The sequence below is a fragment of the Lissotriton helveticus genome, chromosome 12, assembly GCF_964261635.1.
Source record: "Lissotriton helveticus chromosome 12, aLisHel1.1, whole genome shotgun sequence".
Lineage (NCBI taxonomy): Eukaryota > Metazoa > Chordata > Amphibia > Caudata > Salamandridae > Lissotriton > Lissotriton helveticus.
Genome location: NC_136073.1, coordinates 614,978,913 through 615,000,475, shown reverse-complemented (window position 1 = coordinate 615,000,475; position 21,563 = coordinate 614,978,913). Strand labels below are relative to the sequence as shown.

The window sequence follows — 21,563 nt, the reverse complement described above, 5'->3', positions numbered from 1 at the left end:
CATCAGCAGATCTGTTGTTCTTACCTCATGACACCAGCGATGTCAGCCAGGGACTGTTCCAATCTGTCGAGTTGAAGGTAGATGCCTCTTATTGCCTCAGGGGTGTCCTTATCTGGACTGAGGCACTCACAAACCCCCTCTAGGCTGCCTGTGATGGTCTCCATACCCACTCGCACCTCATCCACCAGCTACTACTGAACTCCTACCGCCTGCTGTAAGAAGATAACAATGGGGTCCTTGGAGTCCAGGGCTGGCTTGGCTTGGCAGATGGGGTATGTCCAGATGTGGGCAGTTCCTCTGGATACCATGACCCTCTGTTATCCCCTCTCGCTACCAGAGAAGGTGTTCCAATGGCATAGAAGAGTTGCCGAAAGGTGTAATTGTCCATTGGGAGCAGGATGTCATCACCAACAGGCTGCTCATCCAGGACAGGCAACTGTTCAGGTTGTGTTGTTTCTCCCTCTGCAATGAAATAGAAATATGTTAATAGTGATCTATGCTAAATGTTGACATGAGTAATTTGGGTGACATACAGACTTTATTCTCATTAACTTCGATGTCTACATTGATGTGTAGGACATGTATGACTCTTAGGAAATATTGTCAAGTTGCACTCTAGTTGCCTTGCAGATGGCAGGATCTTAGCTTTGGTCACACTATCACTGTGTGACAAGGGTGACTTTTTAGACCAGACTTTGAAACATAGATAAACAGCTTGCTGGCCTGTCCTGTCTGTGCTGGTATGTTGATGTGAGATCCAAATCTGCCTTGCTGATTAGATTAGTATTTGTTTTTCTTGATGGCTATTCTGAATGCGGTTTCACATATTGACACCACCCCTGTGCACATTGCACCACGGCTCCCGGGTACCTGCATTTCCTCTAGGCACTACTCAGCCCACAGCTCCAGGGAAAGAGATGTGGGTTTGGTCATGTATTTGATTTGATCCTGCACTCTGCCTTTCACACACTACACCACTGCATTCTGCATTGTTCTGCTGTCTTGCATGTACATTGTGCATACATGTGGCCCAAGTCTCATATTTCAAGTGCGCGCACACAACTCACTACACAGTTAGCAACCTTGCCATACTGCAGAGATGTGTTAGGGCATGCACTTACCATGGTTTTCCAATGTTTGTTTACTCATGTGATGTAATTACTAACACACTCTGCTCCATAGTTCAGAACAGTATGCAGTGTGTACAAACTCTGAAGTGTTAGGCCCAGTCAGACTAGGCAGGTTGCTAGCACTGACGCCCACCTATTTCATCATTACAAAATGTGGTTATCCGCAGAGTATTAAACATCATTTGACTGAGACCTGCTCACTTGTACATGTACAAAACTCCCCTGGCAACCCTCAGTTTGTCCCTGGGACTCCCTTTACTGTCACACACTGATGGCACCCATATCATACATTGACTCTCATGTGAATTCAACACCAACATAGTGAGTTAACATATCTAATTGACTGACAAGGCTGCCGATATTTGAGGGTTATGGGTCAAGCTGTACCCCACATGCTAGTAGTCATGATATTCTGTGACATGTACCTACCCAGGGTTGCCACACAACTAGGCCCATACACCTCACCCTCCAACCATCCACAAATCCAGCCCCTAGTTGTGGCAACCTAGCTCATCCTGTCACTTCACAATTCCCATGTACACATGCTACTGCTTTGACATATGTAGCAAGGTAAGATATTTATTTTTTCAGCACCCTCCTGACACGTGCAATATCTTCACCCAGGTCCACATCACATTTAGGATGTAGAACACCAATGACCTCATCTTTGTAATTCATTTACAGCTGCGACACAAGTGTGACACTATCACACAAAGCAGTGCATGTGTTTTGCTCAGGCAATCTTGCAGCACTCATGTCACTTCTAATCTCCTTGCCGTGCAATGTCTCTCCATTCAAACACTGTACCAGTTCAATGTACTCCAGGGGCACACCGGGCTCACACACCATCTATTCTTTAAAAAAAACACACACACACACACACATGGGGGCTTATTATTGAGAGCCTTGCATCATCTTTGTACCATGTGAAGAGGTACATCAGTGGCGCAGGGCTCTAAATCATATTTCCTAAACTAAGCAAAGTTACCCTGCATGGCTTTGAGTGTCTTCATAAATGTTGATTAAGGCAAAGCAGTGCCAATCGGTGCCTTGCCTTACTCTGTGGTTGGGATATCTTCCATGGGAGTTGGCAGTGGGTGTTTCCAACAGCACCCTTGGATTTTGACGCTGCCCCAGATTAACACGTGATTGCAAAAAACCTGGGGAAGTGCAAAATCCTTATGCCTCCTGAGGTGAGGCCTAACAAGTAGTAATTTCTTTATTTCTCCTTGTTCCTTCCTCTTTCTATTTGTGTTGCATTCTGCAGCACACATACAAAGAAGAAAACACCTCTAAGCAATGTTTCTGTGCAGGAAGGTGCCCCTTCCTGACAAAATGTGATCCTGCATGCAAAATATGCACACTTCCACTATGGTGCAAGGGTGCATGTGCTGGCACTAGCCTGCCAAAAATCCACAAGTGCAGGGAGAAAAGACAGGAATGCATCATATTGCATACAGGCGGTGCATTCCTGCCATTTAGCTTTGGCCTAGGGCAGCGGAGCAAGGTGACTTGCTGCACTGCCTTTCACGAAATTCCTTTCAATGAAGCTCATGATTCTCTGGTGTGCATCACTTACAGTCAACCCAAACCCCAGTATGAATTTGCACATGGCAGGATTTAGGGTGGTCTCTACCATGGCAGGCAACACCTGTATGCGCTCATCCCACACATCAGGACAGCTGCGTGCAATGCAGTTTCGTTTTAGTGACTATGCACGCAGTTCTTCACATGTTCCTATGTGGTGACACTTCACATAGCCCGCACTGTAATGAGAATATGGGGTCAGCTGCAGACATTGTTAAGTTAGCATAAGTGAAATATATGCTTAGACACCATTTTTCTGCTTTTGCACACGACACTGTATGACTCTCTTCTCGTAAATACAGGGCTTGCCTTCTTCACATGAGAAGGGTCTGATTTTCACATATCTATACTTACACTGTGCTCTCTGTCTGCACAGTGTGTTCAAGGTCGAATAACAATGTATGCTGTTGATTCATGTTAGTCAGTCCCACGCACATAAACATAACAGGGGGCACAGCTGTCCAAAAGAAACTCGGGTGCTTTTCAATATGGCATTATATGCATGAAAGGGCACTTGGAGAAAACCTTTCCAACTGAGATGACCTGTGATTGTCCTGGGATGTGATCCATTGCATCTGATCTTGGAGGTATGGGGTCCCCCTGACAAAGCCTAGAAGTATTCTATAATTATAATAAATAAACTAGCTTCCAGCACGGGAAGGGTGGTAAAGGCGCTATAGTCCTGTTTCCACTTTCATTATAATATGATTTCCCCTTTTGTGTTTTATGGAATTGTAACAATGCTGATTGTATTATTCTTATGCATTTTGCTGCTAGTGTTGGCTGGTGTACTGTACATTAGAGAACGTTAGTTAAAATAAACATTTTAAACTATACCATTGTGGACTAGTAGGAGTGTTAGAGTGAAAGAGTGTTCTTGTTTTCCACTATTCTTGATGGGTTTACTAAGTCGCATGTTCTAGGTTGTCTTATCATTGGTAGCTTCGCTGTAGTACGGAGAACGAATGAGACACTAATGCTAGTCGGACTGGGGTTCTAGGCACTGAGGTGGCTTTTTGGTACACCACAATACATCGAGTTCTGTGCATGAGCAGAATCCCTGCAACATGGCGCACCTAACGTTTGGTCTGGTACTTATTTTCGAGACACTTCGGTAGTAGTTGTACTTGTCCACAATACCCTCACTCCTGTTTTCCGGATAAACAGTTGTGATGGCATAACCTACCTATATTGATATTTTATAGGTTCTTTCAAGCTTGATATTATAAAAAGGTTCTTGTTATTAAATTACTGACCTTTTTGTGCTGCTTCGCAAAAAAGTTGTTTTACTTTTCTTTGTACTTATGTCTGATATCAATATTGCTGCGCATAGTCGCGCACCACTCCGTCCTCATTTGGCTGCATATGGAGTGCCTGACGAGGGATTGTGCTTATTTTTTTGTGCTTATTTTTGTAGTTGGTGCTAACCCGGATTACCACCTTGAGGTATCCTACTCTTGGGTAACCTTTCCGGCTGTGAATGGAGATGATAAGTTGTTCCATACATACACTCCCACTGAAGTACCTATAGTATATCGGCCATATACGACACTCGAAGTTCCGATTTCGGCATGGCAACACTGTATTTGGTCTAATGGCGCCCTCCCCTACACAGTGGCTCCAGTCCATTTAGGCCCTTTGTCGATTCCTGGGGCCACTTGGCCAGTTTTAGCCGGGTACACATCTCATCCACGTTATGTAGCAGTCTCTGTAGACGAATTGCGTGTCTTACATACCTCTTTAATTGGGGTACATAGGGCTCTAGTCCAATAGGTTTCCCGCAATCTCAAGGTGGGAGCACATGGGGTTGCGGCACAACCAGCTGGCCCGGTCCGGATCTCAATTAGTCCCGTCATGGTTAATTCGGTTATGGGCAAGCGTCCCCAGAATAAGGATGATTTACCTTACTGGCTTGCTGAGAAATTTGACCAGCTAGAAGCAGTATTTCCTAATACCACTCCTGTGCAGAGTCCTAACAATTAGTTTGCACTTTGCAGAAAGACTTAATACCAGATGTAGCCGATTGTGAGAATTGGGGTAAAGTATTCGCAATGGTGTATGCGAAATGTTTCGGCACACCTTCTATGACTGTACTGCCCTCCATGATTAAGCGTGTTCAAGATGAGCATGGCCCGGAGACGGCGGTTGAATTGGGAATGAGGCTTGTCGGAGTGTTTTACCTGGTTGCTGATCTCATACTAGCAAATGTGAAGGGAGATGCGGTTAACTTTCAGGTGTCTAATGCTTTGCGCCTTGTCCCAGAGGATGAGATACCCGGTGACTTACCGAAAATTATTGCGGATGCTTACAAGACCATTGGGTTTTAAGCCTTTTGTTAAAAAACAGGTGCAACAGCAAACTCAGACGGGCAGTCTAATAAGGACGACCGTCCTATTTTTCCTGAAAAGAATTAGAAAAATAAAAAACAGGGTAAGCAACAACAGATACAAGGGTTGCGTGCTGCTTCACCAATACCCAAGTATTCTGAGTACACTTATGATTTGTGCAACCGTGCTAGAATTAGGTCTCCTGACAGGTTTCATATCCCTGATCAGTGTTCTCCTTGTTCTTCACTAGAAACATCAGGCTCATACGCCAGTGGAGGAGATCGCCAGGTTTGCAGCAGAGGTCGAGGAGCCCCGCAAGAACGCGAACAGCCTCATCAGACTAACGGTATAGAAAAGAGCGATTTTACTCATCTGCGCCCTCAGTTTCAGAAAAAGAAATTTGCTGCTTTTACAGCACGATATGCCACGGACGGTGAAAACACAACTTCAGAACCTAACATGGGCAGTAACGTGGCTAGACAGCACAGCGGTGGTTACCATGGTGAGGCAAGCACTGCATCCATTTCTGAAGGTGACAGCAACTGACACATTCATCACAGTTGAGACTGCTGACACCCGAGTGGGTACCCTTCACAGATTATATGAAATAGTATTCTTAATTGAAGGTGACATCCAACGTGTTATTAAAGGGATTTTGGGGAAAAATCCGACTTCTTCTTATGATATCTTGTTCGCTGAGGCAGATTGGCCCCCAACTTTTGTTTTAACCGCTCCGAGGGGCGAGGATGTCATCCTCCCTAGTTTTTCACATACCTTGCCGAAAGAGCAGGCAATGTCTTTTGCGTTATTGTGGGTGTGCGGTGTGCTACGCCTCGTTGTGCTTATGTGCAATTGTGTCTATCACCCCCCCGTCCCCCAGTACCTGTTCGTTACTCACCCTGTTGATGTTGTGTCAGGTCATGTCGAACAGTGTCCGGACTCCTGACTCCTTGCACCGTCTCCACACTGATGACTGTGGCTACCATTTTCTCCAGCTCCTGCTATGGGGCAGGACTCCCAACCTCCATTCGCCGTTGCTGCCTTCCTGTTGGCAGCAGGTTTCTGCTTGGTTTAGCTTTTCACATTGTGCCAGCGCATCTTGGCCTCCTCGACACTCCGACTGCATTCACTCTGGAAAACCATTTTTCCATCTGTGTATCCAATGACACGGTGGAGGTGACGGACAGTTGTTGTTAGTGTTCTGTCACCTCTGTGACGATGATCCTGTTGTCATGCGGACTGTCCCCGTCTTCCTCTTCCTCTTCTCCTTGGCCTTCCCCGAAACCAAGGTTCCTTACAGGTGGCCTGTGAGGCTTGTGGGGTTCAAGTTGACCTGAGCACTCGTTACGGGTGCATCCATGTTGCTACGCATTTTATTTTGTTTATGGTGTGTTTTTCTTGTTCAGCATTTTCCCGCATTACGCCTGAGAATTGCAGGCCTGTCGCTGGTTATAGCAGATTTTTGTAGTGCGGTTGGCCAAATCTCAACTTTATTCCTGTTCGTGTTTTGCATTTTTGCCACATCGCATTGATTTTAACGCAGTCATTTGACGCATTATCGTGGGGCTATCACATGGTGCTGCCAGGTTGAGAATACTACTATAATACTGCGTTGCTTTCCCGCGATAGACTACGATATGCAAAGTTGCAATAAGCTAAATTTGCGATGGTTATCATACGTTCTTGAGAATATCCCCTAAGAAAATCTTTATTGTAAACATATTAGCACAAGAAAGGGGTAAATTCAGCATTTTCATCCACAGGTATATATAATGGTGATAAAAAGTTCAAGTTCTCATATCCTCTTTTCTATTAAATTATGATGACTAGTGATGATAACTGGAACCCGAAAAAGAGCACCTTACAACCAGTATATTTAAAGATTCATTCTGAACCCCAACATCTTCAATAAACATTTGCCGAACAATGGATGTATATTTTAACATTTGTCAAATATTATGATTCTGAAAAATCTTGCAAATTACCCTAACAATGTTATTGTTCCATTATGTCTCCCTCGATTGTTTTTTCTTTATTTTTGTCCAGAGTATTATTGCTGTACGCTGTGCAGCCTACAAGACAAAGATGTTGGGCCAAAACAATTTCAGAAATGCGCCCAAGGGTAACAGAATTAGTAGGTAAGCAACTGTAAACCTGGAGTTCGGTGGCACCTGTGGAGAAAGAATATGTAAAAGATGTGCAGAAGGTATGAAGATGTTTCTTTTTCATCAAATTATATGTTCATCTTAATTTTGGTAGACACTCCAGTTGTAGGGAACAATAGAGTAAATTTTCATAGCCCCGGCACAAAAGAATCTTGCCCAACGGACTTCACAAAGTCTGGAGGAATGTTCTGCACTCTCAGTGGTCCAGAGAAAGCACTTCTAACCTGGCTACTACCAGAACAGAGCTTAATGCCATATGAAACTCTAGTACTATCAGAAAAACACCATTATTGCACCTAAACTAAGCCACTTAGAATCCACTGGATTAAATCCTGTATATTCTAAAGCACTACAAACCCCGTGAGAACAACTGCAATTTAAGGGATGAGCATCCCTGTAGATCATCTGTTTGGGTCTCCATAGTCTCTTCTTTAGATACACCAGGTCTACACAGAGGATCTCCTAATTACTGTATTCACTGCAGGAGGTGTTTTGAAAGATCTCAGTAATCACTATAAACTCAGCTTGCCAACTGCAGAGAAGTATATTGCGTAGAAACCCTATCTCATGTTTTCTCTCTGACACCATCACATGATAGGCTCACGACTCTGGTTACTCAGACACAACTCATGTAGGCTTCCCACAAAGAATAGCACTCTTCCAAACAAGCACTCCTCACTGTGTAGTGTGCTTCCTGGACAATAATGTGCAATGGAGAGTGAAGCACTGTACAAGTGCAAATACTACTATGCATATTTCCACTAAAACAGGTCTCCATAAAATGTACAAGACGTGAACAGGAACTAAAAGCAACTAGATGGCAGGAAAAAGAAAATCACAAACAGTCAGTCAATTAATAAAGTCATCATCGCCCTGAAGGTAATGTATTTGACTATAATTCCAGTACCATAGGCAACATAATGCCAAAACAGTCATTAATGAATGGCATATGAGAGTTCTAGAATGGTGTGGACACGTATTGGGAAACAATATCGAATTTTAAAATATTGAGATACACAAATATTGAGTTCTTAATATTGTCATACATAAAAATTGTGATGCAGATATATCGTTGACAACAATATTGATTTTTTTAAGTGAATAATGTAGTTTCCAGAATATTAATTTTTTAAATATTGTTTTCAATAATTGTGCAGATATAAATGCCAATTTTTAATTATCTTTATGGGTTTTAGTTCGAATGTCAATTTCATATGTTATATATTGTTTGTAGAACTGCTGACAATCTTTTTGAAAACAGTTTGCAAGTTTAGGTTATTTATAATTTTAAATTTAATTGTTAATAGTAATTTATAGTGTCCTAGAAGGTTTCGAGATTTGTAAGTGTGCAAGGTGGGAAGTTAATTAAGTATATTTAATGAATAATGCATTTTTAACTTAGTAATAATTTGTAACTGATATTTATTCATGTAAATTGTGTAATTATTTTTTTGTCATATTTTAGGTGTGGTTCGTAGGGTTTGTAGGGGTATGTGTTGGGAAGTTAATTAAGTAATAATTGATTAATAATAAATTATTTTTTTAATAATAATTATTTAATTGATTTTCAATTATTCAAATTGTGTAAATATAATATTTTTAATGTTATATTTTAGGTGTGGGCCTTTTGGATTTGCAGGGTTATATGCTGGGAAGTTAAGTAATAATTTATTAATAATGAATTATTAATTAATTATTTGTTTCGTTTCAAAAACGTTTATTTCGGTCACCAGGACTATAAAAAGTAACAGAAGCACAAAATGGCACACATTATTAAAATGATATTTATCAGAGTTAAAAAGGAACACTCCATTTGTAATACAATTCACAGTTTAGAGGCGAGTACAATGGGTTTTTACCGTCAAGCCAAGAGTGGGGGAAGGAGGAACAAAGGATTTCACTGCGGGAGAAATTTATATCAATTGATGTAATGCGATCTACCATCAGCTAAAGGGAATAGCAGCAATAGTTCAATAAATAGTTTAAAATGACAAGATATAAAAAATGAATACTATTTACAATTCTATATACAAAATAATCAAATGCTAAAAATTAATATCTAGGAAAAAACTGTACATACAATAATCACGTTTATAAAATGCTGCTGATACACTTTTTATACATTTCTACCCCTCTGAATAAAAGCCCACCTCCTGCGCCACATTGTGTTTAAATATCTTGAAACAGCGAACACAATGGGTTCGGATGTATCATATCTTAGAACCCGAAAGGCCTCCCTACAAAGCTAAAACCCCAGATTCCGGCATAGCTGCACAAGCCAGTAGCGCCTTGCATTTTGGTAGCCAGGACAGAAAAATAATACATGCATTTCTGTTTCTTCTTGTGTAATGCATACGGGACAACCCTCCTCTTTCTGTCCGGCCCATTTATTGGTGACCGCACGTACAGGCAAAGTGCCATGTCTAAACTGTACGTACAGCTTTCTTGCAGCCTGGGGAAGGATATCATCCAAAAATATTTCTAGCTTATAGTTGTTCTTCACTCTAAGAAACTGTGTTGTTAGGGAGCCTAATTTATGATTTGCTTGGAGTGCTCCAAGCTTTAAGGCACAGTAGGTTTTGGGCACTAGGGCACGGGGGACTGACGGACAGGTATCACCCGGAGTGCTCCACATAAAAGGTTGGCCAAGCTTTTCGCACTCGTGCTTTACATGAGCAAACCAAGGTACCCTTTTCACCAAGCCTGGGTAAGATAAAAGCTCATTTGTATCTGCCTGGTATGGTGCTAATTCGGGAGTTGCCCAAAGTCTTCGCCAGAACGTCAACGGTTTTAGGGCAATCTCGTCCTCAATCGGTGTAATACCCAAATCTAAGCGCAAAGAAATTAGCAGGGTACTGGCCGGGAGACCCATTACTTGTCTTAAGAATCTATTCTCAGTTACAACTAAAGTAGAAACCGAGGAATGCCCCCATAATTCTGCCCCATAGAGAGTTGCACCACATGCTTGAGCCCTATACATTTATTGATTATTTAGTTGATTGTCAATTATGTAAATTGTGCAAATATAAGATGCGGGTTGTTGGGTTTGATGGGGTATAGGGTGGGACATTAATTAAGTTATAATTTGTTAACAATTCATTATTAATGTATTATTAATTATTTAAATCATAATTAATTATGTAAATTGTTTATTATTATATTTCTTTACGTTATGTATCAGGTGAGGTCTGTTTTGTTTGTAGGAAGATAGGGTGGAAAGTTATTTAGGCTATTATTATTTATTAAATGTTTAATTGATCATTACATATGTTCATTTTGTTATACTTCTTTCTTTTAGTTATATTTTAAGTGTTGGTTGCTAGGTTTGTGGGAGTATAGTGAGGGAACTCAATTGAATAATACATTTATAACATTTTTCCATATTTTAAAATTATTAAAAGTTTTAATAATCATGTACTTTTTTATTGTTATTTAATTTTAGATATATAATTTTCATATTAAGAGTTGTATATATTTGGTCAACTAATAGAGTTATTTAAAAATGTTATGTGCTTGTATTAAAGTACTTTCCCTACTGTTGCACAGATTGGAGTGGGAATAGTAAATTGAAGCCTTCTGAAGTCCAAGGCTTTCCTTACTGTTGAACAGACTGAAGTTGGATTAGTGAATTTAACACCTCTGAAATCCAACGCTTTCCCTACTGTTGCAGACTGGAGTAGGAATAGTGAATTTAACCCCTTTGAATTCCAACTCTTTCACTACTTTTACACTGACTGTAGGTGGAATAGTAAATGTTTCCTCTCCGAAGTTCAACGCTTTACCTACTGTGCCCCAGACTAGGATGGGGAATGGTAAATTTAACCCATTTGAAGTCCAAGACTTTCCCTACTGTTGCACAGAGTGGAGTTGGAATAGTAAATTTTACTTCTGCGAAGTCCAACATTTTCCCTACTGTTGCACAGACTGGAGTGGGATTAGTAAATTTAACCCTTCCGAAATACAACAATTTTCCTACTGTTGCACAGACTGGAGGGGAAATAGTAAAATGTACACATTTGAATGCCAATGCTTTCCCTACTGTTGCAGACTGGAGTGAGAATAGTATATATATAATTTTTTTATTTAAATACTTATATTTTAAATTGTTAAAATATAGTTGAGTCGAGTCGAGTCGAGAGATACTTTATTTCGGCCTAACAAGGCCATAAAAGCACAGATAAAAAACATATAAACTACAATACAATCAGTGAAACTTATCCAACATTAAAAGACAAACACATTAAAATATTTGATCAGAAATACATAGGAATTATATCATATAATAAATATTCTAAAAAAGTGCAGGTATCTCATCTAATGAGTAAAATCAAATTTTTTTTTTTAAACCTCGAGTTACAGTTTGGAAGTAGGGTCATTTAGTTGGGGTTGCCCTTTCTTTAAAATTACTCTGCGTGTGCACCACATTGAGAACAGATAGCGAGATACTGAATACGCAATGGGCATACTGCTATCATATTTAAGGATCCTAAAGGCCTGTGAACCATGGGATGTTCCAAGGTTCCTACACAGCTGTCGTAGTCAGCGATGTCTTGCTACCTTATATGCCGGACAGAAAAACAGTACATGTAGGTCGGTCTCTGTACAATTATTACATGTCGGACAGTCTTTTGTGGAGTCACTCCCCCACTTATGTGTGAGAGCACGCATGGGAAGTGTGACATGCCTGAACTGTAAGTATAGTTTCTTAGCAAGAGACAGCTGTATATCGTCTATGACAAGTTCTAGACTATATTGCAGTTTAACTTCTTGAAAGGATGTTGTCAATGTACCAATCCTGGAACCCCCCAGCAATATGGTAAGATTATACTCCTTATAGTTCTTTTTCAGAACCTTCCTAGGTATTAACAGACAGCTGTCTTCGGGACTAGCCCATAAATTTCCCATTCCCATGGATGATAAAGAATTCTTGATATGAGCAAGCCAAGATATTTTGCTTGCTCCATTTAAATTTGCCACTACCCTCAATTCCTCTCTAAACATAGATAGCTCAGGGGTGCTCCATATGGGGCTAACTCCTAGATCGATTCGGAGTGGGTGAGCGGTGTACTTTTGGGAAGTCCCAGAAGTTGTCTGGAGAAGGAGTTCTCAATCTTGGCAAGTTGTTCAGATGGCCGATGGCCCCAAATTTCCACCCCATACAGGGCAGCTCCTCTGGCTTGTGCCTTGTATATTTCCAGCACCGGACCCACCTTTTTTTTTTTCTTTATTGTTCAATTCATAGCATATAGTATTTACAAATCAATCATTGAAATCATTAATGTAGGAATGTTATGTAGTTGCAAAAATAACACCAAAACATGAATAGCATTAAAACAGCAGAAAGAAGGAAAAGCTATGACAATCAAAAACAACTAAATTTCAAATCGACATCACCATATGTTGTATTATAGGATGCTAAATTTTAATCCCTAATTGTTTCTTCCTCAAAGATTTAATGCGATACAAACTAAATTCAAGATTAAACACATTATAAAACTTAGCACGCCACATTTCATATGATGGCGCCTCTGATTGCAGCCACATAGAGGCAACGCATAATCGAGTAACGGCCATAGCCATAAATATGAAATATCGAAAAGGATAACAAGTCTGCATGGGTGCAATATCCTCACCCACTCCAACACCAACCCCCGTAGTTTATGATAGAAATTCTGAGATGCCATCTAAAAATATATGTACAATGTCAGCTTTCTCCACCTAACACCTAAAACATTTCCTGTCATGAAGCCCGCCCCACTTCATCATTTTAACAGGTGTATAGTATAAATTAAACAAAGTTTTATAGTTTTGGGTGCGTAGATTTGCCGTCAGACTATATGAGCCAGTATTGCCACATCTATCCCTCTACTTTGCTTTGTGCATCTCAATATCATCCCGCTGAGTTGCCTGCAATATATCGTACAGTGTCCCAATGTTAGCTCTTTTAATCAGAGCCTCTACTAAATCATTAGTTATAATGGGCGAGTGTCTACAATGTTTATTAATAAAATCACGAATTTGCAAGTATTTAAAGAAATCATTCTTAGATATTTTATATCGGTCAACTAAATCTGAAAAAGAAACAAGTACTCCCGTACTGTAAATATCGCCTAAACGTCGTATCCCCTTATCCCTCCAAATATCCATCTTTGTATCCCAAAAAAACAGAGGGAATATTTCCTTGGAGTTAAAAGACATATAATAACCAATCCAGTTTATAGATACAATGTTACCTATTATCTTCCACGCCTTGTAAGCAGCTAATATAATTTTAAATCTCGTTCTTTTAGAATAATTTGGTTCATAGAACTTGAGCAGAGTCTCTCTTGCCTGGGTCCCCAACAACATCTGATATATATTAGGGGCTTCAAATAACCTTACTTTCACCTCGGTCACCAGATACTGCATGTTCCGCATAAGACAAACTAAATAATAAAAAACTAAAATTGGCACCCCCCCCCCAACCACCATGTGTCAATAGTAGCGTCATATATTTTGGAGCACTCCGAGTTTTCTTCCAGCCCCATATAAACCTGTCTACAACAGACTGAAGCTGCATTAATTGTACTCGTATGAGCTCTAACGGTACCGTCCTAAAAAAAACATTACCCGGGGAAGTATACTCATTTTTAAAACATTGCATCATCCTACCATTGATAAGTGCAGACACTCAACCCTTTCCAGTTGACTTCGTACTGAAGCTAGTATATCTACCCAATTCACTTCAACTATCTCTACAAGTGACATCCTAATCTTTATGCCCAGATATCGTGCTTCTGGTGTAACACATGCTTCCCCAGGACAGAGCCCCTCTGTACAAACAACCTGGCTTTTGGTAACATTTAGCTTCCCCATATTGCTGAGTCAGGTTCTCAATCTCACTTAATGCATGCTCTGGGTCAGATGTTACTACCGCTATATCATCAGCGTAAATAAGAACACGTACCTAATGCTGCCCAACTACCATTGATTGTATTCCATTAGTAGTCTCCAATATTAACCACAATGGGTTGATATAGATGGCAAAAAGTAAGGGCGAGCAGAGGCATCCCTGCCGGTTGCCCCTAGTGATATATACAAAGGATGACTCTTTCCTCAATGTACAAATTTTAGCCCGCGGGCGTTTGTACATAGTCTGAAATGCTACCAAGAATTGGGGGCCAAACCCCATCTTTCGCATTGTAGCCCACAAAAATGACCACGATACACGGTCAAATGCTTTTTCAACATCTAAAAAAATTATCCCTATTTGCTTTTGCAATGTAATAGCATAGTCTTGCGATGCAATAATCCTGTGTAGGTGATTAACTGTGCTCCTGCCAGGCACAAAAATGTGCTGGTGCCGGGATACCAACGATGGTATAACTTGTGCTAACCGTGTGGCAAGCATCTTTGAAATCACCTTGCCATCAGCATTTATTAATGATATCGGTCTATACGACCACGGAATCCTGGGAGATTTATCCTTTTTCTTTAAGATCACTATGTTCGCATCATCCCAGGATGGTCGGGGATTCCCACATTAGGCTTCTATAAAAGTGGCGAGCATATCATCCTTTATAATGGGAAAAGTATGCGATAGACCTCCAAAGGGAGTTTATCCGGCCCTGCCACTTTCCCTAACACTAATCCATCGATTTCAATCTGAAGTTCTAGCATAGTAATAGGAGCTTCTAGCTCTTCCCGTTCGATTAGTCCTAATTCAGTTAAATCAACATTATGGAGATACCGCTCTATGCTGCCCAACTCCACAGAATCTTTGGTATATAATTCCTTATAATACAAATGAAATACCGCCATTATGCCTTCCATGGTCTCAACTCTGCCCCCTTTACCATCCTCTATAATTTCAATTCGCTGGGAGGTTTGTCTGCCCTGCAGTCTTTGAGCTAAGCATCTACCAGTTGCTTCCCCATATTCATATCTTTCTTCCTTTTGAATTTTGAACTGAGCAGCTATTTCTTGACTCCATACCCCATTAATCCGGGCCTTCCGTGTTTCTTAGTTTGCACTTCTTTAGTATCCGCATTAACTCTAACCGCTTGTATAAGTTCACACTCAGCTTTCCTTAACCCCGCGAGTAAAGCCTGCATATGTTTTTTCTGTCGTTTCTGCTTAGCCCAGCCATAAGTAAGTGTTTTGCCCCTTAGCCCAGCTTTCAAAGAATCCCAGATCATTGGTTGGGTTGCCGATCCTCTATTACTATCCAAGAACAGCGTAGCCCAAATTTGGATATGACGAATATACTCCCCATCACTTAACAATTTTTATTGAATGTAAAGGACCGCTGTTCCTGCGGAAGGCTAAGACTAGCAAGGTCCATAACCATGGGGCGATGATCCAATGTAATACGGGGCCACACCTGCATCTTTGCACCAACGATCAACAACCGAGGTAAGAAGATATAGTCTAACCGAACAAACTTGTTGTGTGGGGACGAAAAGAATGTATAACCCGGATCTCCATGATTCACAGCTATCCACCCATCAACTAGTCTGTGATTCTGTAAAAGTTTCTGCAAGGCCCTAAATACTTTAGGCTTACGCCCTTTATACTTAGCAAACTGAGAATCCCATGTCTGTGCATCCCCATGTATATTAAAATCCCCAAGTATTATCAATGGGGTCCCCCAAAGTGCCAACTCAACATTCAAAAACTCCAAGATCTCAGACTCATCCAAACTTGACCCATATACAGTACAAAGCGCGATCTTGGTACACCCTACAATACACTCAGTAATAGCCCACCTCCCGAGATTATCCACTCTCAATCTACCCGTACCAATTATGCCATGACGCACCAAGATCGCCACCCCCCTATTCATAATGGATTGTTTCGAAGTTGATAACAATGTAAATCCCAGCTCAGATAGTATCCTACGATTAGACCAAGGAACATGCGTCTCTTGCAGACAAAGAATATCAGGGTTTGTTAGCCGGAGTTCAGTGATAACACTTTTCCTCTTTGGGACATTGTTCAGCCCACAAACATTAAATGAACATATTCGCAGCCTCCTATCTGCCATTACTATATGAGTATCTAATGGCCATCAATATATACGAGAGATTTACTCTAAGATTCCTACCGCACGTGCTATAAACTACATTTTTACCCTTTAGTAGATTCCCACCCAACCCCTTAATCCCCAAGTGGCCCTCTACACCCCCCACCACCACCACCCAAAAGAGCCCACACACCCCCCTGCTTGTGACGCTCCCCCATCAAAGAGGCCTTAGGGCCAATCGCCCTTGTGATGCTTGGTGAATAGCCCACTTGGTGATTGCCTTTCCCGCATCCTTATATGTGCAGCTTAGGAAAAACAGAAGAAAAAAAATCACAGGAAGTGGCAAGAAAAGAAGTCATATCACTACATACAAGATCCATTAGCCTGTATAATTATCCTCAACCCAGGAATTGAAGATATTCTTTGGCTGTAATGACCGAAGTGAAAAAACGTATATATGTCCCTTATTAACAGTCTTTAAAGTAGCTGGTTGTTATAGAAACACCTGTATGCCTTTTGCTTGGAAAGGAGTAATCAGCTTCCGCAGCTGCCATCTCTTTTCCTCTGTGGAGTGGCAGTAATCGGGTCTCACAAAGAATTGCGTCCCTTTACCAATTCTCTTCTTATCTGGTCTAGCCAGATCGTACACTGCCTGTCTAGCCAAGAAATTATTGAGGGAAATCAAAATAGCCCGCGGTTGTTGCACTGCTTGTCCACTCCTTGCTGGCCATTGCCGAAACAGAAATCTATGTCCCCTTTGAATTTCCTGCGGCCAATTCCATTCTTTCAGCTCAGGCAGCGCCTCTTCAAACAGCCCAGCTACAAATTTTCGCACATCTTGCCCCTCAAGTCCTTCTGGCACCCCTAAAATACGCAGGTTGTTACGGCGCAGACGGTTTTCTAAGTCCACTAGCTTATTGTGCACATCGTCTTTACTGGCTTTTATATCTGCGACAGTGTCTTTTTGAACCACCAACTGATCTTCTAGGAGTGATATGCGAGTCTGCACTTCTGCCATCCTCTCGGTAAAATCGTTACACGTTTTTGCCAGCCGTCTAACTGTATTTTGCTTTTTTTTATTAATATTTTTTTTAATTTATTATTTTCAGGAAAGGTACGTCAGATACATAACCTTTCATAAAGATCCATATACAATAACAATAGAATACATAAATGAAGCATTTTTTGGATCAACAAAATTCACAAAGGAACAGTGGAAGAAGAGAGAGCCCAATAGGAAAAGAGAGAGAGAAAAAAAGAAAGAGGGAGCAGAAAAATGGAAGAAGCAAAAGCACGGAGAGGGAGGGAGTTGGAACCCAGACAGAGGGTGAGGAAGAGAAAAAAACAAACATATACAATTCATTATACCCACAATCCACTCTCTCACCCCCTGCCTCCTCGCCTCAACTCCCCCCCCTTCCTAACCCTGTGTCTGCAGCTCCAGTAAGGGTCCCCAGATTCGATGCCCTTTTTTCCTCGCTCTGCTCACCTTGCATTTGTATAACGCAGATTCCAAATTAAATATATGAAGCAGTCTGCCATACCAAGCCTGATATGTCGGGGGGGTCCTTATCCTTCCATTTGGAAGCAATCATTATACGGAGGGCTGCTGTTACCATGAAACAAAAATAAACCTGCGTTATTTCTAGCTGCAGGGATTCGTCCCATCCCAACATTATTAGAGTGGGAGTTAGTATGATAGAACATCCCATAATCTTACTAAGGAAGCATTCAATCCCCACTTTAACCAGCCCCAATTCTGAACATTCCACAAACATATGGATCATGCTGGCCGGGCCTTTCCCACATCTTGGGCATTCGTTCAAATCCCTCTTCCCCCAGGTCCAACGTTTGGCCTGTGTAAAATATAGACTATATATAGTCTTGAAGTGTTGTGCCTTTAAGTTAGCCGATAAAAGGACCATGTTGGACAATTCAAGGGACCTACATAGGTCCACATCCTGGTTTCCAAGCTTAGCAGCCCAAGCACATTCTACTTTGACTATATCGTCTTCGTTAGCTTCGATCATCATCGCATATACTTCTTTCACTTGTGGATGTTTCCGTACCAGAATGTCCAAGAGCGGGAAGTTAAATGAAAAGTAGGGTGAGTCATAGCTGTTTTAGTACATTCCCTTAGTTGCAAGTACTCAAATAGGCTTTGAGGATCTATCTCAAATCGGTCCTGAATCTCTGCAAATGTCATAATGCCAGTTAAATTCATAATATCACCTACTGAATTAATTCCCGCCTGTTCCCACTTACAACCGATCCTATCAAATATAAAACCTGGGAAAAATGAAGAACGCCATAATAAAAGGTAACGATGTAATTTAGGGATATTCAGCAATTTACTGGTTTTCTGCCACACCCTCCAAGCTGCTCTAAGAGATTTAAAGCGGGTTATTTTGTAATAGCTATTATCCAGTTGTCTAAATAATAGACCTGGAGCTTGGTTACCCATAGCTAATTCAAAGATAGATGGTGGGTTCTCTGTCTGGTGTATTACTGGGATTTGGTCTAAACAATATAGTCATTTGTTGCAGCATAATAGCCCAGTAATAATATAGGATGTTTGGCACTGCCAACCCCCCTCGGTTTTAGGGAAGGGACATAAATCTCAAGGATCTCCTTACCTTCCCATATCCCCAGATAAACTGTGAAAAGGTCGCTTCAACTTTTTTAAACAGGAAGTTAGGGGGTTCTAATGGTATACAACGGAGTAAGTAGAATATTTTCGGGAACATTGTCATTTTTATGACATTTGCCCTACCTATGATAGATAAATGTAGATTGTTCATCCTATTAAGATCTGCACTTATTCTACTCAAAAGAGGGTCTACAATAATATTCCAGATGGTGTTAACATCGGCTGCTATTGAGACCCCTAAACAGGTTGCTGCCTCTCTCCTCCTGGGATCCTGCCACAGAATTGAGCTTGAACGGATGATTTTAGTTTTATCCGCGTTTAACCCATACCCGGGCAAGATCTTCTATTCTACTAATTGTTACCTGGGGTCAGGGGTAACAACCGCGATGTCATCTGCGTATGCTAGCACTTTGGTACAGTAACCCCTGACCCCCACCGGAGGAATCGTCGGATCGTTTAAAATAGCTCTAATTAACGGATCTCTGTATAGTGAAAAAAGGATTGGGGAGCATGGGCAGCCCTGCCTTGTCCCCCTTGCAATTTTTACCTGTCAAGAATGCTGCCCCATCAGTTGTATTTTTGCGTATGACTGTGCATACATTGGTCTTAGGGCAGTAAGTATACGGGGTCCAAAGCCATTCGATCTTAAGTTCTGCCAGAGGTATCCCCATTCCACTTGATCGAACGCTTTTTGAGCATCTAATAATATTAATGACATTTGTTGCCCATAGGTCTCAGCGATGTTAAATAATGAGATTACCCTTTTAATATGGTCTGTTGTACTACGACCAGGTATGAAGCCGTGTTGCCACGGACTTACTAAGGAATCTAAGACCTTTGAAAGCCTCCTTGCTAGGATTTTAGAATAAAGCTTCTTGTCCGTGTGTATTAACGTAATGGGCCTATAAGAGGCCGGATCGTCAGCCGACTTCCCCTTTTTCAAAAAAATAACTATACTAGTCTCCTCCCATGACTTTGGAGGAGTGCCTTTCTGTTGGACTGCTAAGAACAAATCCCACAACAAAGGGGCAAGTTCCTTATGCAATATCTTATAGATCTCCATGGGTAGGCCATCTGGGCCTGCCGCCTTTCCGGAGGCCATGGATAGCAATACTTCGTTAACTTCTTCCATTAAGATGTCTCCCTCTAGTTCTTGTATCACAGGCAGAGACCTAGTCCCAGGATCAACCATGGTTTGATGCCTGGACTTATAGAGATCTTGATAAAAGTCTTGGAAAATATTTACTATCTCGTTAGGATCCGAGGACACTGTACCGTCCTTCCTTTTTAGCTTCGTAATGCTGCTTGTCGCTGTTTTTTGTCTGATCCGCAGTGCCAGATGTTTCCCTGTCTTTTCCCCGTATTCATAGTGATCCTGTCTACTTGTTTGAAATCTTTCAGCTATAGATTGATTAAACAACCCATTTATCTTCGCTTTGGTACTAATAACTTTTAGTTCAATCTCTGATTGCCGCTGAGTCTGTTTTTTGACAATAATAACCATATGTTCTGTCTCATATCTACTCAGGTCTAGCATCAGTGATCTAATAAGCTCTAGTTGTTTTTTCCTATGAAACCCGGCAAAGCTAATTACCTCCCTTCTAAGCCCGGATTTATATGCATCCCACACCATCTCCCGTGAAGTACTATACCTATTACTGTAAAAAAAACTGTATAGTCCAGCGTTTAATATGATCGGTGAACCCGTTGGTAGCCAGCAATTTCCTATAGAAGGTCCACCTTGCTGGGGGTTTTAAATACCCTGAGATCTCAATCTCCAGAACAAGGGGGTTACAGTCCGAAAAGAACCTTGGGTAACTTCCTTATCTGAGCTTTGTTTACTAATGAATTCGAAATGTAGAAATAATCCAGCCTAACATACTTTCTATGTGAACACGAATAATATGTATAGCCTGGATCCCCAGATTTTGTTATAGACCAAATATCTACCAGCCCATGGTTTGCGGCCAGTGCCTGTACTGCATAAAAAACTCGTGGTTTCCTGCCTTGATACCGACCCTCCCTAGCCCCCGTGAATCCATATGAATATTAAAATCTCCACATATTATCAGTGGTTTAGGCCAGGAGGCGAGCTCTACCTCTAGTTCTATCAATAAATCTGCATCATCTAGATTTGATCCATATATGGTGCAGAGTGTACCAAGGGTGGGAATTACAGCAATTGCCCACCGGCCCCATTTATCGGATAGTTTGTGATTGCTTCGCGGAAGTCGGTTGGAAACATGTATTGCCACTCCTCTCGTATTTGAGGTTTGTGAAGAGCAGGTTACTTGTGTGAAGCCCGGGACAAAGTTGAGACTTCTCTTCTGCCACGGAAGGTGGGTCTCCTGCTGACAAATGCCATCCAAACCCAATGCTCGCAGTGCTTAACTCATCCTATCTATCTTAGCTCGGTCATTCAGCCCCCCAATGTTAATCGAACAGACAATTAGCTTACCCATCCCTAAATCTATCTTGGTGCCCCCTTTGCCTGCTCTGCTTCCTGTACCATACCATCCAGCTATATTCAGCCCCGACTCTAACCACCCAGCTATCCAATATGCACTGATTTACTTTCCTGAACATTTTTTGTTTTTTGTCCCTTCCTCCGCCCCCCCCACCCGTCCACACCCCACCCCCCACCGACCCCCCCCTGCATCGTGAAGCAACAAACCTGCTTTGGTCTGTGGGTGATGGTTA

General features: G+C 41.4%; 1 protein-coding gene across 1 annotated transcript in view; it reads right to left on the bottom strand.

The window, feature by feature from the left end:
* Positions 1 to 202: 202 nt before the first annotated feature.
* Positions 203 to 21,563, bottom strand: part of LOC144798072 (maestro heat-like repeat-containing protein family member 2A) — a 124,562-nt gene continuing 103,201 nt past the window's right edge. The window contains exons 15-16 of the mRNA XM_078668846.1: positions 19,821 to 20,343; positions 203 to 462 (exon numbers count right to left, since the gene is read on the bottom strand). Coding sequence (XP_078524972.1) covers positions 203 to 462; positions 19,821 to 20,343 — 783 coding nt within the window. The remainder of the gene's footprint in view (positions 463 to 19,820; positions 20,344 to 21,563) is intronic.